This window comes from Protopterus annectens, chromosome 7.part1 (genome assembly GCF_019279795.1).
Source record: "Protopterus annectens isolate FY-2018-M chromosome 7.part1, PAN1.0, whole genome shotgun sequence".
Classification (NCBI taxonomy): domain Eukaryota; kingdom Metazoa; phylum Chordata; order Ceratodontiformes; family Protopteridae; genus Protopterus; species Protopterus annectens.
Window position 1 is genome coordinate 256659522 of NC_056740.1, and position 19214 is coordinate 256678735.

The following is a 19214-nucleotide window of genomic DNA, read 5'->3' on the forward strand; positions in this document are numbered from 1 at the left end:
ACCAGAAAATGATCGAATCTACAGACAGTTCTTCAATCAGAAGTAATCTCCAGCTGCTCAACCAGGGGCTCAGTGACATGCCTCCTCTGCAAACTGCTCATTACCTGCAGGGACAGAAAGGCTATTTTAACAATGGCTGTATCTACAAAATGGGTAAGGTCACAGCATGCTATTCACATTCTGGTACATCTTAGCATACCATCCAAGTTTTGGTACTTCTCACAATCCTTCTCTCCTGAGGCTTTAAGCCACCAATCTCTGTGAACTAACATTCAAGTGCTAAGACCTAAAGATAGTGGACTTGTGATGCACTGAGATAAAAGCCCTCAGTGCTCCCCTGATGACCACTGTTTGATAAATGGCACATGTGTAGAAGGGCTCAGAGGTGGAGTATGGGAGTGAGTGGCTTACTGGACGGTTGACAGCCTATGCTCACTGCCATAAAGCAGAGTTATGAGCCTGGTGAATTCTGTAATGCATAAGTGGTGTGCTGCTCAGTCAGGAGGCTGTCCATGAGCAGAACCAAGCATGGTCCTGCTGAGGCAGTGACTGATGAGCACACAAGGCTGTTACAGGGCCGAGCAACAGTATGATGCAGCACCAGTACTGGCAACTTCCTTATTTGACCCAGAAAGGGGTCTAGTTGAGCCTGGGGAGGCTACGATGAGGCCTGGTAGACCAGGTTAATAAAAAGAGGAGCTGGTGTCAGCAGATAGTAAGCTGTGGGGAGAGACAAGAAGAGACCCTACTGGTAAATGAGGTAGGTCAGGATTCCTCCCTTTACTAGATCCTGAATAACACTTTTCTTACCACAGGGACACACTGATTTGCTTCTAGGCGGCAAATGACAGAAATGTTCACTAATGTAAGATTAAAATCTGAACTGTGTTAGCAGAAGAAAGTAACTAGCATGCTCAAAAGCTAGGTGTGTTTCTACAATGTGTATAACCTTATCATGTCCCCCAGTACCAGGCTCATAAGCCTCCTAAAGTGAGAACATTGTAAAAAGTGCCAAATCGTGACTGCTGGAAGGAAATGATCCATCTGCTGACTTATCAAGGAAGATGCTTGATGTTACAGAAATATATCCAATTCAGTTTAGAATGGGCAATACAACAGCTTTTAGATCCAGGACATAATGAGGACTTACCTCTTCTTTGTCTGATTTACTTAAGTGGTTACATCGATCCAGAAATCTATAGCCTGCCATAATCCATTCTTTTTGTATTAGACTCTGGAATCCTATGACAGTACGAAAGTGAGCGTCCATCATTACTTGCACAAGGGATGCAACAACACAGGTCAGGTCTCTGCCCTCTTCCTCTGGGAAAGAAAGTACATTATTATTTAAAGCAACAGATCTGAATCAAAAATCAAATCATATAATATACACATTTCAAAGAAAGACTAAGAGCTTTGCAGCACAAAATACTGTAAAGTATGGACATTTTACCCTGTACACTAATGTTCTATAATGTTCTTTTCATGATGCAAAAAAAAAAAAATACTTATTTTAGTATATATTGAACATTTAGCTCCTTTACAGCTAATTGGCTAAGAAATAGCTAGTTTAACAATTACTAACATTACTAAAACAGATGGCAAAATGGTTCCATAAAGCACCAATAACACTTCTAAAGTTCTGATGAATAAAGGGAGTAGTGTAAGGAACAAAATCATTAATAATACGCGTTTACTTGGGTTAAGTATACTTCCAGCCATGGTAGCCACATTTAAGGCTGCATCTAAAGGCTTTGAGGTATGGAGTCCCTGCCAACAATGATGCAAATAAAACTGGAAAATGCAAGAAGTTAAGACATGCATGGTTTCCCAATTGGGGCACCAGTAACAATAAGGGCCACTGTATTACAAGGCCTTCTATTGGGTGTGGAATACTTCTAGCTGCAAAATAATGCATACGGAGATCATATTCTCCAAAAGGTGATTATGTAATAAATTTAAGACAATACTAGCTTTTGCAATAGATAACATGTGGCCTTTATAAAACAATATGTTGTATGTGCAAAGTATTTTACCTACACAAAAAGAAATGTAGCTGATAACACAGTAATTACCTTGTAGAAGTACAGAACGTTTACTGTCTAACATGACTGCAGCTTCTACTGAAATTTTCAAAATGGACCTAAAGAGGGGAAAAACAGGATTACTGCAATATAAACTTTCAATGATATTTATTAATAAGTTAACAAAATATTTTTGAATGTGAAAACTGAACACACAAATGAAACAATGGTTACTTTCTTAGCAATGTGAACACTGGTTTCAATTACAAGACAGTAATAAATCCCACTTTATTAATTACTCTAAACTCCAGAAGGTATATATTTTTTAATTTCTGCTTCAGCAACATCTCAGTATTAACTCTCCTCCTACCACCCAACACTATGACCTGTAAGAGATGCACTTATATAGCCAAACTGGAAGCAAAGCTCTCTTCACCAAAGACTGGCCTAGACAGTCAAGAGAAGAAGGTAAACACTTGCACCGCACCACACTCATCACATAGTCCTTCAAAACCTACACCACCAAAACACACACAGAAGCACAAAACACACACCTACATTCACGGAGGCTCTCAGTACATATCTGCCCAAACAACAGAGACCTCCAAAGCACAAATGCAAGCAACCTCCACCCCCCAACACAACCCAAATGACACATAGCCCACATACTCAGTGTGCCACTCAACTACAGCCCATAAGGCATAACGTACCCAACACTCTAGTCATAAGCACACTGATGTTCCTCTCACCAGGCTAAACAAGGAAAAACTTACTGTCAGCTGCCAGGATCCACCACATAACGCACGCACTTAGGTCACTCCACAAGTACAAATATGACTCTGTCATTGGCCATGTTGGTGTGAATGACCTGAGATGTACCTCCCTGGACTACATGAAAAGAGACATGGAGGAGATCTTCGATCTTGTAGTCCAGGCAGGTATGACCCTAGCTCTGAGTAGCATCCTGCCATCATCCAGAATTATACCACAGTACAAAGACAAAATGACTGACTAACAATTGACTAAGCTTCTGGTGATATTCTAAGGGAATCCAGTATCTGTCTGCATGGGATGACATGATCGACAGACCACGCTGCTCTGCCAGAGGTGGCCTGCACCTGTTGCCCTTGGGATTCCAGATACTGGCAAAGGCTCTTGCCACCCCGTTTTTAGGCAAGGTTCAAATGACAAATTCACCACCGTAACAGGTACAAGCAAGCAAAATCTGAGGGTAATGCTACTCAATGCTAGAAGTCTAAACCTCACATGCATTCACTCGAGGCACTCCTTAAAAATGGAGAACACTGATATCTATGGAGTGACAGAGACCTGGTTCAAAGCTCCAGAGAGCACCCCTGCATTACCAGGCTATAATTCATACCACACCTTTCGGCCACCAAACCCAGACCGAAACACTAAAGGTGGAGGAGTGTCCATATTCATTAAGGATATCCACACCTCCAAGCTAGTTGCTCAGCATAATGCATCCGAGATTATCCAAGTTCAACTAACTCCGGGCAAAACCGCAATCCAGATTGTAGCTTGCTACAGACCCCCCAAAATGACCCAGGATTCCCACTCCTCTTTTCTTGATACACTGGAAAATATTAAGGTACAACCCAACACTCTAATAATGGGTGATTTCAACTACTCTACCATTAACCGGGAAAACTACTCATGTACCAACTCTTTTGCTCAACGTTTTCTGGAAATAATCAATACCAACGCCTTGGATCAACTTATCCACACCCCGACCAGGGGCAGCAATATCCTAGACCTGGTCATCACCAACATGGGTGACCGGTGTTCCACACCAGAGGTCAGCTCCTCGTCGGTCAGATCCGACCACAAGCAAATCACCCTAGACATCCACATCCCGCGCCCAGCCCCCATTAGGAAAACAACTGTAAAAAATTTCTCCAAAGCCAACTTCACGCTTAAGACAGAAGTGGCAACCTTCACGACATCCATGCAGATGGACAATAGAGGTACGACTGCTGAATCCTACACAAATGCACTTTATAAGCACTTACACAAGTGCATGGATCGTGCTATCCCTAACAGAACCAAGATGCTATCCTCCAAAAAAAGGAAGCCTTAAACAAACTCTACAACAGAAGAAAGAAACTGTTGCAAAAAAGAGTAAAATCCCACGATTAGAGGAACTGCCTGGTCAGCCTCAGTAAGAAGCTGAGATCCCTCATAAAATCCTCCAAAGCTAGTTATGAAAACAAAATTGCCACTGATTCTAATGACAACTACAAAGCATTCTATAGTTATGTCAAGAATCTCAATGGCAACACTCAGATCTGCTCTGAGTTACAGCACAATGACACTAAACATACAGAACCAACTGATATTGCCAACATCCTGGCAGATAGGTTCAGTGCTAACTTTACCCACCTCTCACCCCCTAAAGGGCCCATCTTTATATTGGAAGAATGCAAAGTTCCTGTAATCATGGCTGCACAGGTAAAAACCTCACTCTCCAAAGCCAAGAACACAGCATCCATGGGACCTGACAACATCCCAGGCTGCCTTCTACATGAACTACAGAATGAACTGGCATCCCACCTAAGTACCATGTTCAATCATAGCCTCACCTCAGGCTTTGTGCCCATTGAATGGCACACCGTGACAGTTATCCCACTCCACAAAGGGGGGGGGGGCACAACAGACCCCGGGAACTACCGCCCCATTAGCCTGACTAGCCTTGTCTGCAAGGCCATTGAACGTATCATCATGGAACTCATAAACAAAGACATTGGAGATCTCCAAACTCTGGACCCCACACAGTTTGGGTTTGTAAAAGGCAGACCATGTCTCCTAAACCTGATAGACTTCTTTGAAGTAGTCACCAAAGCCACAGATGAGGGTAAGGTGGTTCACACAGCCTATCTAGATCTCGCCAAGGCGTTCAACACCATCCCCCACTCTGGAATTATAGATAAACTCACTAAACTAGGTATAAATCCTTATGTCACAAGATGGTTTGCCAATTGGCTTACTGACAGAACCCACACTGTGAAAGTAGCAGACTCCAAATCAGACTTCAGACCAGTGACAAGTGGAGTACCACAGGGTTCAGTCCTGGGTCCTCTCCTGTTTGGTATCTACTTCTCTGAAGTACAGGCTAACACAGAAGGTCTTTAGCTAACTAAATTTGCAGATGACTGCAAACTAGGAGCCATAATCGAAACTCCCAATGATCTGGACATCCTACAAGAGTGCCTCACTGAGACAGATGCTTGGTGTCAAAGACATGGTCTCAAGCTCAATGCCAAAAAGTGAATTGTCATCCCCTTTGGTAAAAACACTGTACCCATGAACTACCACATAGGTGGTAGTCTACTACACCGAACGTGTGATAAGAGACCTTGCAACACAGGTGGACAGTAGTCTCTCCTTTGATAATCACATCACCGCAGTGGTCAGGAAATCCTTCTACGTGGCACACCTCATCACAAAAGGTTTCTCATCCAGAAAAAGAGAGGTCATTGTTCCCCTCTACTCATCACTCATTAGACCCATTACAGAGTACAACATCCCTTTTGGTATGTACCTCACAAGACATCTACAACAACTGGAAAGGCCGCAAAAATACCTCACAAAGAGGATTACTGGCCTCAAACAGATGCCTTACGCAGACCATCTCAAAAAACTCCAGCTTTACTCCGTCGCATATCGTCTACTCAGAGGCGATCTCTGCCTAACATACAAAGCTATGTCAAACCCAGAGCTGTTGGACATGCTCCACTTAAGGAAATCCCAATCCCTCCGAGCTACACGCTTTAAGGACCTAAACCTTGTCACCACAACAAACAAAACATGCTGGAGGGATAGATTCCTGTCTCAGAGATATCCCATACTCTGGAACAGACTACCTATGTCAAACAGAGCTCCTCATTAGCACTCTTCAAGAAACATCTTGATGATTGGATGGGTAATAGGAAATTCACCCCGGGAATCACTTCTATGGTTCTGCTTGACAGGGGCACAGGAAAATAATTTTCTTGGGTGGCGAAAGCCAGGGTACCTTTTTGGTTAGGCTTGTATAGGCCCTAGGGCCAACAGCCTAGTACCTACCTATGAACAGGCAAAGATCTTAAATATTCAGAAAGAATCAGCCTTGTATCTGCTAATCAATGACACTGAAAAGATATTTAAATATCCAAAAAAATAGTTATCAAAACTTATTAGTACTTTAAGAATGAAAATGTGGACACCCGAGTACTACTTATTTTGTTTCTCTGTCCCTCACCTCCAAGAAACAATGCTTCCAGTTCCCTCAGGGGACAGGAGTGTGGGCTGAACGTTGAACTGTCAAACCCAGCTCACTAAAATGAACTGTCTAAATCAGTAGTTCCTTAACCTTTGGCACAGTCATATTCCTATGAAGTGATTTTGCAAAATGGTAAGCTCTCCTTCACTTCCCAACACTCCCTTACTTAAATATTAAAGATCACACAACCTTGGAGCATTTCCAAGATGGCTGCACACTGAGTAACACCTTAATTCTGGCTCTCCCAGTCTGAAAACAGAAACTCTGCATAGAAAGTGGCTAGACTTATGGGTACATTTCAGCAACTTTAAGTGCACTTCCTGGATGCCAGGAAAAAATAAATATAAAGGACCTGGAGGAAAGTAGGCTACAAAAGGTGAGGGAAAAAAACAGACTGAAAAAGTACTGCAGTTGTTCAGCAAGAAGCAGTGCAAGTTCCAGACTTGACTTCCAGTAACCTAGAGGGAAGTATAAAACAGCTGCACACAGACCTGCTTAAAATAAATGAAACACTGATTGAGTATATCAATACAAACAATACAAAAGCTGGAAAAAAATGGAAGGCGCTTTAAACAGATTTTCAGATAAGGTTGCAGAAGTGCAAAACACAGAGGCTGAAATGAAGAAAAGGTTAGCTGAATATGAGGCTGCAGAAGAAGAGAGGTTTCAAAAAATAATAGAGGACATGAATACCTCTCTGTGAGGCATCCGTTCGTGAGAGGGAGCTGAAGTTCTGCTGAGTGTCTGCCATAACATTCTCTGTTGAGGGGAATATACACTGCTACCAGATGAATCTGGAGTGATGATGCTAGGTTCCATATCTTGATGGCCAGGGTGGACAAAGGGTAGGACTTTCTTCCCCCCTGATTTTTTATGTACCACAGGACAGTCATACTGTCTGTTATCACTTTCAGAGTTCCTGGCTGAATAGCTGATTTGAATGTTAGTAGGGCTAACTGTAGTGCCTTCATTTCCTTGATGTTGATATAGTCCTTTTGTCTTAGGTTGGACCATCTGCCTTGCACAGAGAATTGTTTCTGGTTTATTAGTAGCACTGCACCCCACCCCAAGTCTGATGAGTCTGTGGAGACCTGTTGTAGGGGGGCTGGAACCTGTAGGGGGGTTTCCTTGGTTGAGGTGAAGTGCTGATACCCACCACTGGAGTTCCCACTTCAGACACTGAATTATGGGAAGGGGTGAGTCCAGGGGCAGGGAGTGTTGGCTCCATAAGTTTTTTAAGATCCAATGGATTTTTTGCATGTGGAGTCTTGCCAAAGGCAACATGGGTATAAGGGATGCCATGTGGCCTAACATTCCTAGGAATTCCCGAGCTGGCAAGTACAGTGGATGAGGAGTTTTTTTTTGAAGTATAGACAAAGGTCTAAGATTCTTTGGCCTGGAATGAAGGCTTTCATTCTGTCTGTTGTGATCCTGCATCTCAAAAAAAAAACAGGTCTTGAGAGGGGGTCATGTGAAACTTTTCATGGTTTATGGTTAACCCTAATTGAGTTATGGTGGAAATTACCTGTTGTAGGTGGAGTAGAATTACTTGGTGGTCTTCATGAAGAATGAGCAGGTCGTCTACATATGGGTATATCTGTATACCCAGAGTCCTGCAGTGAGCAATGAAGGGTGCTAAACACTTTGTGAACACTTGGGGAGCAGTGGAGAGTCCAAAAGGCAAGGCAGAGAATTGAAAATGGCAAGAACCTATTGCAAAGCAGAGGAATTTCCTGTAATCTGGATGTATAGGAATGTGCAGGTAGGCATCCTATAAATCCAGGGCTACCAAGAAAGCCTGTGTTGTATGAGTGGTAAGAGCAGGGGCTAAGGTAATCATTTTGAAGCTGGGTACCTTGAGAAAAATTTAGGAAAGATAAGTCTAGAATTGGTCTCCATGGGCTGTCGTTCCTTGGTACCATAACTATTCTGGAGTAGAAGCCTATGTTTCTTTCTGGGTAGGGTACCTGATCTATGGTGTCCTGAGCTGGAAGTTGCTGAATGATGGGTGTGAAAAGGTGGGATTGGTTTGTAGGGGATTGAGGAATACCCTGGAAGGGTGGTAACATCCACGAAGTCATGAAATATCCCCTCTGAATGATGGAGAGGACCCATTGTTCTGATGTAATTAACCTCCAAGAGGGTAGGGAGAGGGTGAGATGAAGGGATAGGGGGTGTTTGGGTCTAAGGGTGGTAGGTCACAGTGGAAGTGGTCTGGTTTGGTGAGACTGACTCCAAAATGGTGCAGTGGAAGAGTTGGTGGGAAATCTGGGTGTACAGCTTTTCCTTGGTTGTCTACGTCTGACTGTGGAGCTGGGTGCGAGGACAGTCTTCTAACAAAGGAAGGTTTTTGTGGGTAGTTCCTGTGGTATCTGGGTATAGGGGACACCAGTAAATGTTTAAGGTTTTGTAGTTCTCTTCCCTTTTCTTGAAGGGATTTGAGAAGCTCTAAGGAGTGCGTAAGCAATTTTGTTTGTATATCCATAGGGAGAAGTTGTAGTCTCACCCAGGAATATCGCCTCAAAACTGATCCTGAAGCAGATGATTTTGATGAGGTTTCCACAGCATCATAACTGCACTTGGAGTGCCTAGCCACTTGAGATGCTGTGAAAAGCAAGGTGCTGATTTGGGCTTTAATGGGAGAGTCAGGAGCCTCAGAGAGGAGGGTAGAAGCTTTGGTGATAGTATCTAGGACATACCTAGCCATATGTGTTTGGTGGTTGAGAGCCAGAGTAGAGGAGGTATACACTACTATTGTTTTTTAACACTGTTTGTCACCTATATATATATATATATATATATATATATATATATATATATATATATATATATATATATATATATATATATACACACACATACACATACATACATATATATACATGTATGTATAGTTTTATATATATATATATATATATATATATATATATATATATATATATATATATATATATACACACACACACACACACACACACACACTAGGCTTGCTATGTATTCATATATTTACTTATATATTTATCATAGTTATTTATTGCACTTACAGCACTTTATGACAACTGTTTTGCATAAAATCTTTACACAAAGAATCAATGAAGGGAGGCGTTTCTAATGGTCATGTGATGGGGAATGAGTATTTAAGCATGCTAATTAATGTAACAAGTGTATTCTGATGATGTCAATGGCATAAGGCCGACGAAAGCGCTCAATAAACTGTGTTTGGTGTGGAATAATTTGTTCTGGATTACTGTCACCTTCTTCATTTATAGTTGGAGGTATACACTTCTTTCCCTAGTCTGTCCATGAATTTGCTGTCTTTATCCATGGGGTAGAGAGCAGCAGAAGGCAATTCTCTTGATGTTTTGTCAGCAGAGACTGCAATAACTGCTGGGTCTGCTGGAGGATTTTTAAAAACGAACTGGGTTTCCTGAGGGACCTTATAGAAATGGTCCTGACGTTTTGAGGCTGGTGGTTGTGAGTCTGGGGATTGAGAAGCAGCCAAGAATGCATCCTGGAAAGCAGGTAGCAAGGGGGGCACAGCAGAAGGAGATGGTTGCTCCATTTGTAATAGGTTAAAGTACCTTTTCTTGATGTCAGATACTTCTGATGCCTGCCATTTAAAATGTTCCCTCATGAGGGAGACTGGGTCTCCAAAGGTGAATTCTTCCCCTGGGGACTCATGAGTAATGGAGTCATCCTCCTCTGGGGTAATGAAATCTTTGGGGGAGTCTATTTGTGATTCATAAGTAATATATTCCTCTGAAGAGGAGCAGTCTTCCTCTGATACCTCTAAAGGGGTTGAGGAAAGGGTTCAGGTAGTAACTGTTGTGTCTGCAAGGCCTGAAATGCCTTAAAGAGACTTTGTGAAAATACCATCCAGGAACTGGTTGAGGCTCAGGATGCTTTACTTTTTGTTTTCTCTTCAAAGGGGCAGCCGGTAGAAGTGTAGGAGCACGGCCCTTTGACTGAATGAGTCGTGGTTCCCCTCTGCCATCAAGATCTGATGGCTGAATAGCCTCAGCGGACGTACTTAAAGTTTCCACCATCCCAGCTTCCACTGAGGTTCCTGGGCCTGGTTTAGAAACGGAGGTCTGGGAAGATCCTGGGATTTCATAAACCTCAAGAATCTGCTCAGATGCCCGAGTCCCAGCATGGGATTCCAGCCCAATTTTCTTGGCCTTCTTCCTCGATGGCTCAGCGGATGGGCCTACTCCCCCCCTTCCATACAGAGAGCAAGAAGTCGTAATCTCGGATTTTCCAAATACAATTTTAATGCAGCCAGATGGCTGCAAAGTGTTTTGGGACAAAAGATTTGCAAATGGGGCAGGACGTATGGTCGTGGGCCTCGCCTAAGCAAAATACGCACTTTTTGTGTGTGTCCTTGTCTCCCACAAGCACACTTCCCCTTTCTAGTTGACATGTACATCCTAGCAGTAATCAAAACACAAAGAAAAACCCAACAGGGCACTTATCTGTATCGGCTAATGAAGCAGTCATCTGGTCTGGAGTGGTAACTTTAACCAGTTGTCTGAAAACGCCATCTGCTTTCGGAACTGGCAAACAGGAGTCCGACGTTCACTGCAGCAGAAAAATTCTGAAGAGGGTACGTACAGATGTCACTTTTATACCCTACGTCAGTTTATGGCTCTGGCAAGGGACGTCACACGTACCCTCCAGGAGCTAAGACTTTGGTATACTGGCCGGATGGCGCTGCTGTAGGCAGCAACCTCCCTACTGTAATGAATACTGCAACATGAGAATGGATGGACATAATTTTTTCCAAAATAAACTTGCGCTGGTTATAAAAACTGCATCTAAAAGTACCTGATTTTTATGGGTAAGAAACTGCAGTGCATCACTCCCCCAGTTTATAAATGATTTGCCTTTTCTATAAACAATATACGGTACTCTCCTAAAAGGTCCATATACCCTTCAAAACAGGAAAAGATATTCCAATTTTTCTTCAAGATCCCAATAATATTACTATGGTCAACTGTGTATAATGTGAGCTTTTGCAACTACTCATTAAACATAACCAGAGATCCACAGACATTTTGGTGCAAGAGGCAAGTGAACTTGATCAAGTCATCACCAATGATTTGTTGTTTGACAATTATGGTGATCATTTTAACAATATGTTTAGGAGTATTGACAAGACTGCCTCTAATACAAAAGTACGGAAGGAGAGGAAGTTCAAAGGAGACAGGTTGGAATATTCAAATAACTTAGTGTATCCTAAACCCAACACATTGGACAATTTTCAACAACGGACTCCTGAGGTGCCTGAAAATGTCCAATATACATATGTGGAAATGGTTGAAGAGTTCTGCCCTTTAAAGCAGACACTCTCAAGATGCTCGAAGAGAACAAGATACCGGATTAATCAACAATGGAAACAACAGAACCATTCCAGGACAGATACAGGTTCTCACAATGGAACAGAGGGAGAACGAATTACCAGAGAAGGAAGTGAGTTGGTCCATTTTTACGGCTGAAACTGAATCCATTTCCTCAACTGATTTTGGACCCCACATTATATCTAAGCACAAAGGTGACTTCAAAATTTACAATTTCACTAACGATGTTTATAGTATGGCGTATGCTGGACTGCTAAACAGGGGATTATACATTTGTACCTTCTATAAAATCAAATACTGACAACTTGATTATTGATTTTAAATGGTTTTTAAGAAAGTTAAACTTAAAATTGCTGTTCAGAAATAATATTGCATATGTACCATATGAACCTCACAAGACTAGTGTATTCAACTCACCCCCCCTTTCATTACTCCTAACTGTATTTGATAAACTCTGAGCTTGATTTCATGGCTTCTTCACGAACTAGACCCTGCGAAGCTGCTTTCAACCTTTCATCCGCATAATATACACTACTTAAGAGACTCAGGACAAATGGGTAAGTAAGGGTAATGGAACCCGATAAAGGTGGTAAGGTTGTTTTAATGAACAATACTGATTATTTGAACAGAATGAATGAACATTTGTTTAACAGTGATTTTTATGAAGAATCAGCCTTGAATTGTGTGCATGTTTCTTATGCCAAATATAAATTGGTTGATTAAAGGGATGCTCAATCAGGTATAAATTAATCATGAAACCTGGATGCTTTTGTATACTAAATTTCTAACTGTACCTTCGAACTTTGGTGTTCCAAAGATTCATAAGGACGTCACTGACCCCCCTCAATAAGGCCCATAGTCAACTCAGCGAAATCTAAGACACACCCCTTGGCTAGATACATAGACATTAAGTTGGCACAGTGTCTTGATGATTTTGACCATTTATTTAGGGACTCCTAGGGACGTTCACCTAAAACTTAGGAATATTGTGTTTTCTGAAAATGTAGTACTTATTACGGTAGATGCTTCAAACCTTTTTAATGTCATCTCTCATGACACAGTGTTGGAGTGGTTCCATGATTTTTTCATACAATCCACAGAATTTACTAACAATGAAATCAATGTTTTAGATACTCTCATAAAACTTGTTCTTAAAAACATTTTTTTTTTGACGGGCAGTATTTCCAACAAAAGGAGGGTGTAGCTATGGGGGCAACACATGCCCAAATATTTGCCAATATAATAATGTTACAATGAGAGAAAATATGTTTTTGAGGTTTTTAACTCACCACCCTGGGATATTCAATGTCCACTTTTTGGATGATGTCTTCATTGTTTGGAACAAGTCTATTAGTGACAATGGAGGATTTCATCAACCACATTACCGCCACCACATCTTTTTTAAAGTTTACATTTTCTTATAGTATTACAAACATTAATTATTTAGATGTGGATTAAGGATACAACAAATAGGTGGTTGGTACGTAACATCTATAGAAAGCCAATGTACTCTAATAGTTTGCTATACCATTCCAGTTGCCATCCAAAACATCAGAAAAAGGGGATAGTTAAAGGCCAATATGTGAGGCTAACTAGAATGGTCTCAAAGGATGATACATTCATTGATGAAGCCCAGAAGCTAGCTAATATGTTCTATTCTTGTGGATATCCCACCACTTTAATTAAAATACTCGTAGCGAGGTAACTACAAAAAGGTTCGAGGGGCAATATAAATTACTTTATCTGATAATGAGGAGTTTTCTCATTTGTCATTAAATACACAATTGATCATATTATATTATTATTTTTCAAAGTAAAAAACAAGGTCTTGCCGCAACGCTGAAGGTAAAATACAAATATTTAATACAATAAAACACAAGAGAGTCAGCAGCTAGACATTTCAAGATAAAAACAGCAAAGTTCAAGTAAAAACAGGATGTTCTGATGTAAAGTAAACAAACAGGGCAAGCGCTTTCAGCTGTAAAAGCCTTCTTCAGATCCTGCAATTTCCTGAAATCCAAAAGTATTTAAAGCAACAATTACCAATAGGAAACAAGCTATCTAAATAATCTTCACCTTTTAATGCAGCCTTTAAAGGAACCATTCCGTTAAGACCTGGTTCTTTATCAGCCTGCAAGTTTGCTATCCAGCACATTTCAAGATATTACGTGCAATTGTGTAAGTCTCCACCTCTTGAATTCTCTTCCACAAGTTGCATAACCACAAATAAGAATATGTGTGTTGAAAAATTCTGAATTTGCTGCACCAGAGCACATGGAGTGTCCATTGTTGCTCCCCATCTTTGTCAACAGTTATTTCCAAATACAAAAATGTTGTTTTCTAGAAGAATATTAAGTAAAGAGCATATCTGGGTAATAATGTTGCCACCAAGAGTATTGTCCTTCTCTAAGAAGGTGCAGACTGCTTTCACTCCATAATCATTCGGTATCACCATGAATAAGCTTCTGATATCCATCTTTACTAAAGTCGGTTTCAGTTCTGAATTAAGGTTGTCAAAACATTGATATAAAGATCTTAGAAACTGTGGTGTAGCTCTTAAAACTGCTGGTACTTTCAAAATTATAGGTTTAAGTTGGTGCTCTATGAAAATAGTCATCAACCTCCAGATACAACTGGACGCATGGGTGGGTCCATAAGATTTTAATGCATTTTTGGGAGGCCCTTTATAATAGGGATTAAAGGATGTTCAATTAGATAGTCATACATTTCTACATTAATTGTGTGCGACATTAACATATCATATAAATCATGTTTAACCTTGGCAATTATTTTGTGTCCCACTTAAAAAGTTTCTTATATGTTTGTTCATCATTTAACATTTCAGTCATTCTTGGTGTACAGTCAAGGTATCCAAAACTACTATATCAGGTCTTATGGTTTATTTTCCTCATTCTTAATTAGGGCTTGTAGAGCCTTATTCTCAGCTGAATTCGTATTACAAAAGGTTTTTCTGTGTGGTCTATTTCTAAGTTCAAAGACTTCTGTTTCAGAAACCATGATAAACATTTCTACAGCTGGATGAGGCAAAGGAATACAAGTACTCAGCTTTTAAAAGATGTTAACTGATTCATCTGCACCATTTCCAAGATTTATTGGAAAAGGAATACTACCTTAATAGTGAATTTGTCTAAATATGAACTGAGTGAAGCTCACTATAAGCTTCTAAACAAGGGTTTAACATTTATTGCAGCATTACCTTTGAGATTCAATGAGTTTATTATAGATCTTAAATGTTTTGCCCGGAATCTGACTTGATATGTTTATGGGTGATGGAAAAATAACTAATGATACATCAATTGCACTATTTAAGAAACCAAGTACTCTGATTCTGGCTTCACATCCAGTGGTGGAAACCTTTGTTAAAATTTGTGAAAAAAAAAGTGACAACCTTACGTAATAATAAAAATAATAATGGCTTCCATAATTTAGATTTAAATGAGAAACAAGCCCTGAGGAAAATGATGCATGATAATGAGATCGTTATTAGATCAACAGACAAAGGAGGAGTGATAGTGGTGTTACACAAGAGTTAGTATGAAAATAAGATGACTAACTACTAGGCGATGAGAATACCTATAAACGAATACACAAATATGAATTAGATAAGATCATAAAGAAAGTTAATATGAACTTAAATGATCTTTTGTTAACAAGGATCATTAATCATGAATTGTTTATTTTCTAGTGACTTTTCCCACAGTACCTGTCATTAGAGGTTTACCTAAGATCCATAAAGATTTACATGATCCACCTATGCATCCCATTGTCTCTGGGAATGGGTGGATTATGCAACCTATTATCTATTTACATAGAACATCAGTTTAAAAGAGAATTGGATAAAGCAACTACTGTATTAAAGGATACTGAAGACTTTCTTTTGTGTTTATATACATACCATCAAGCATCACATCTATCAAAAGAGCTGGTTACAGTGGATTTTAAAAATGCATTCTCGGTTATCCTGAATGAATATGGCATTGAAAGGACATGGAGATTCCTGATGTTAAATGATGCTTATGATAGACAACAAATACCTCACTTATGTATGGTGTTGGAACTAGTACTGGAGAACAATGTTTTGCTATATGAAAATCAATACTTTTTGCAAAAATAGGGTATAGCGATGGGCACTTGTGCCAACTACTACTAGAATATTGTGATGGCACAATGGGAGAAGGAATATATATTTTCAGTGAACAGAATATTTGGCAACATCATCTGCTGTTTTACAAAAGGTTTGTGGATGACATTTCTTTTATGGGAAGGAAATGGGAGTCAACTTGGATTATTTGTTGATTATTTGAAGACTACCACCAACTTCCTAGATTTTTAAGTTCACAGTGTTTATGATACGATTTCCTGACATAACCAGTTTAAAGGAGGAGATTGGTAATATAGCTATAAAGATATATTGTAAACCATGTTGGAGAAATCAGCTTCTGCATTGTAACAGCATGCATCCTATTGTTTTTCCACAAGTTCTAAAGAATTAATTTTCGAGGAGTTTGAGGTTGAATACTAATAAGAGAGATCAAGCTAAAGAAATATCAACAAGCATCTATGTGAAAGGGGCTATAAGCCAGAGGAAACGGAGAAGGGGAAACAGCAGTGAAGCGAATGAGTTTGTGTAAAAGAAAACCATACTTTCAATGTGATTCAATAAAGGATAAAGAATTACTGAACCAGAAGAGGGAAGTATTCAAAGATATAAGATGTACTCTTACATTTAGTCAAGATTTTAGACAAATATGTGATATAATCAAAGGTAATTGGAAGATATTAACAGCAGATGCAACGTTAAGATGGATAGTAGGAGACACCCCAAGATTTTGCTTTAAGAATAGACGTAATTGGAAACAACTTCTTTGTGGGGAAAGGAGATTTACTGACAGATCAAATAATATGAGACAAGGAAGCTTTAAGTGTGGTAGATGTAAAGCATGTTCATATATTAATATTCATAATAAATTTATACATCCTACAACTAAGGAGGAGTATTACCTGGAAATGTTTACAGATTGTAATACCAAAATTGTGATTTACATAACTACATGCCATGACTGTTGCCAATTTTATGTTGGGAAAACTAATTGCCCATTTAAAACTAGGATTTTGAGACATACAAGTGATATCAAGCATAAAGTTAGTACATATGCTTTGTCGCAACACATTATGCAGTTTCCAGGACATAAATTCTCCTTCATGGTGTTAGAAATTGTTATAGATATGAGAACAGGAACACATCCCTATAGAAAATGTAAGGCATGTGTCTTTATCAATACAACAAACTCCTTTAAGCATCCAGTTACAAACAGATTGTACAAATTTGATTTTTATGCTGATTGCACAAGTCGCAGTTTTATATATCAACATGTGAACAGTGCATCTGTTTCTATGTGGGAAAGACTAATAAACTATTTAAGGAGAGAATACTGTGCCATTTGAGCGATATACATTTGAAAAACAAACAATGCTCTGGCATGGCATATTCAGAAATTTCCAACACATATATTCTTATTTATGGTTATGCAACTTGTGGAAGAGAATTCAAGAGGTGGAGACTTGCAAAACTGCACCAAATATATTGAAATGTGCTGGCTAGCGAACTTGCACGATAATCAACCAGGATTTAACTGAAAGGTTCCTTTAAAGCATGCATTAAAAAGGTGGAGATTATTTAAATAGCTTGTTTCCTATTGGTGACTGTCCCTTTAAATACTTTTGGATTTCAAGAAATGGGAGGATCTGAAGAAGGCTTATACAGCTGAAAGTGCTTGTCCTGTTTGTTTACTTAACATTGGGAATATCCTGGTTTTACTTGAACCTTGCTGTTTGTATTTTGAAACATCGAGCTGCCTCTTTTGTGTTTTATTGTATTAAATTGTTTGTCTCAGGACTTTATTTTCTGTCCTCAGAGCTATCCAGACCTTGCTGTGGCAGAGGGAAGTCCTACTGCCTACCAGTGGGACTGGTGAGCATTGTAGTGCCTAACGCTAGAGGAGTGGTTTCCAGCTCTGAAATTGTAATTGTATTAGCCTTTTTGGGCTGATTTCTATCCCTTTCAACTTTCTGGCTTAAAAACGCGTGTGTTTTCACATTTTTCACATCGTGCAGCACTGCGAGGCTACAGTTAAACTATTCCAGGTGCCAGAAAGTCTGCTCTTCAAATTTTCCCTTAGAACTAGCTGGTTTCTCAGTAGTAGCACTAAAATCTGAACCCCTGTGACTAGCACTTGCTCTAGATCCTGCTGTAAAGCACTAGGAATCCTGAAACTGATACAATCACTCAGTTCTCCTTGTCAATAAGGAAAAATTAATCATAGGCACTAAACAGCCTACAATTGCAAAATACCTTGCAAAGGTAAGGGAAAACAGATCTTAAACCTTACAAATAAGTGCATGTATTTGAAATCCTTTGCCTTACAGAAACTTGGTTGAAACCCTTTACTCATGACCTAGAAATAACCCCACCTGGATACAACATCCTTAGATGTGACTGCACGTTCAAAAAGGGTGGTTGTGTAGCCATCTTGTATAAATCTGAACTTCAAGTTTCATCCTATAATGTGCTACTACCCTCTAATACCAATGCAGAAACCCTTACCATCAAACTCAGACTTAACAAATCTAAATCTATTTATAATAAATAAAATATTAACACTCTTGAAAACATTCTTAGTAGCCTTTCCACCCTGCTACCTCAAGAAACAATTGTACTAGGTGATTTTAACATTGACTGGACTACCTGTAGCTCCCCCAATCCTAACACCCACATTAATCTTTATGGTTTCACCCAAATAATAAACACCCCCACAAGAATCTACAAACCTAGTAATAAAGAAGCTACCCTCGACTGGATTCTTGTAAATAGTCATCCTGAAACCTATATAGCAGGAACACTTCCAGAAGACATTAGCGACCATGTTCTAACCTATATAACAAAGCAAAAGACTCATAGTCCTACTAATAACACTTTTATAACCTTTCGTTGAAAAAAACACTTTCAAGCAGAAACCTTTCAAAATGAACTAAAGGCCTGTAACTGGTCACCTCTGAAGCAACTCAAACTGGATGAAGCAGTTTCCTACTTTAATACTAAATTCCTAATGTTCCTACGAAACAAAATATGGGACAAATGGAGAGCCTCTAAGAGATCTACAGACCACCTATTCTTTAAACAGCTAAGAAAAGCAAACAAAAAGGACATTATCTTAGACAAAAAAAAAACTATTATTTCAACCTTCAACAATCTCACGCTAATAACCCTCAAAAGTTCTGGGCAGGCATTAACAAACTTCTCCAACCAGGTCATACCAAAATTCCTGCCCCATCTTCAATTCCTCATAATAATCCTTTGGAAATAGCTGATGCCTTCAACAATTACTTCACTGAAATTATTCAAGCCCTTGCAAAGACAATACCTCCCATCTCCCCCAGCCCCTTACAAAACATAAGCAGTCAAGTGCCCTCCTTCCACATACACCCTGTACCAACATCCTTTATCTGCAAACTCCTTCAAAAACTCAAACC

General features: G+C 39.7%; 1 protein-coding gene across 2 annotated transcripts in view; it reads right to left on the reverse strand.

Annotated features, from left to right (window-relative positions):
• The window catches only part of MTMR10 (myotubularin related protein 10), a 1193387-nt gene that overhangs the window by 288905 nt on the left and 885268 nt on the right, over window positions 1–19214 (reverse strand). For both annotated transcript variants that reach the window (XM_044078705.1, XM_044078706.1), the window contains exons 12-13: window positions 2076–2143; window positions 1151–1323 (exon numbers count right to left, since the gene is read on the reverse strand). In XM_044078705.1, the coding sequence (XP_043934640.1) occupies window positions 1151–1323; window positions 2076–2143 (241 nt within the window). The remainder of the gene's footprint in view (window positions 1–1150; window positions 1324–2075; window positions 2144–19214) is intronic.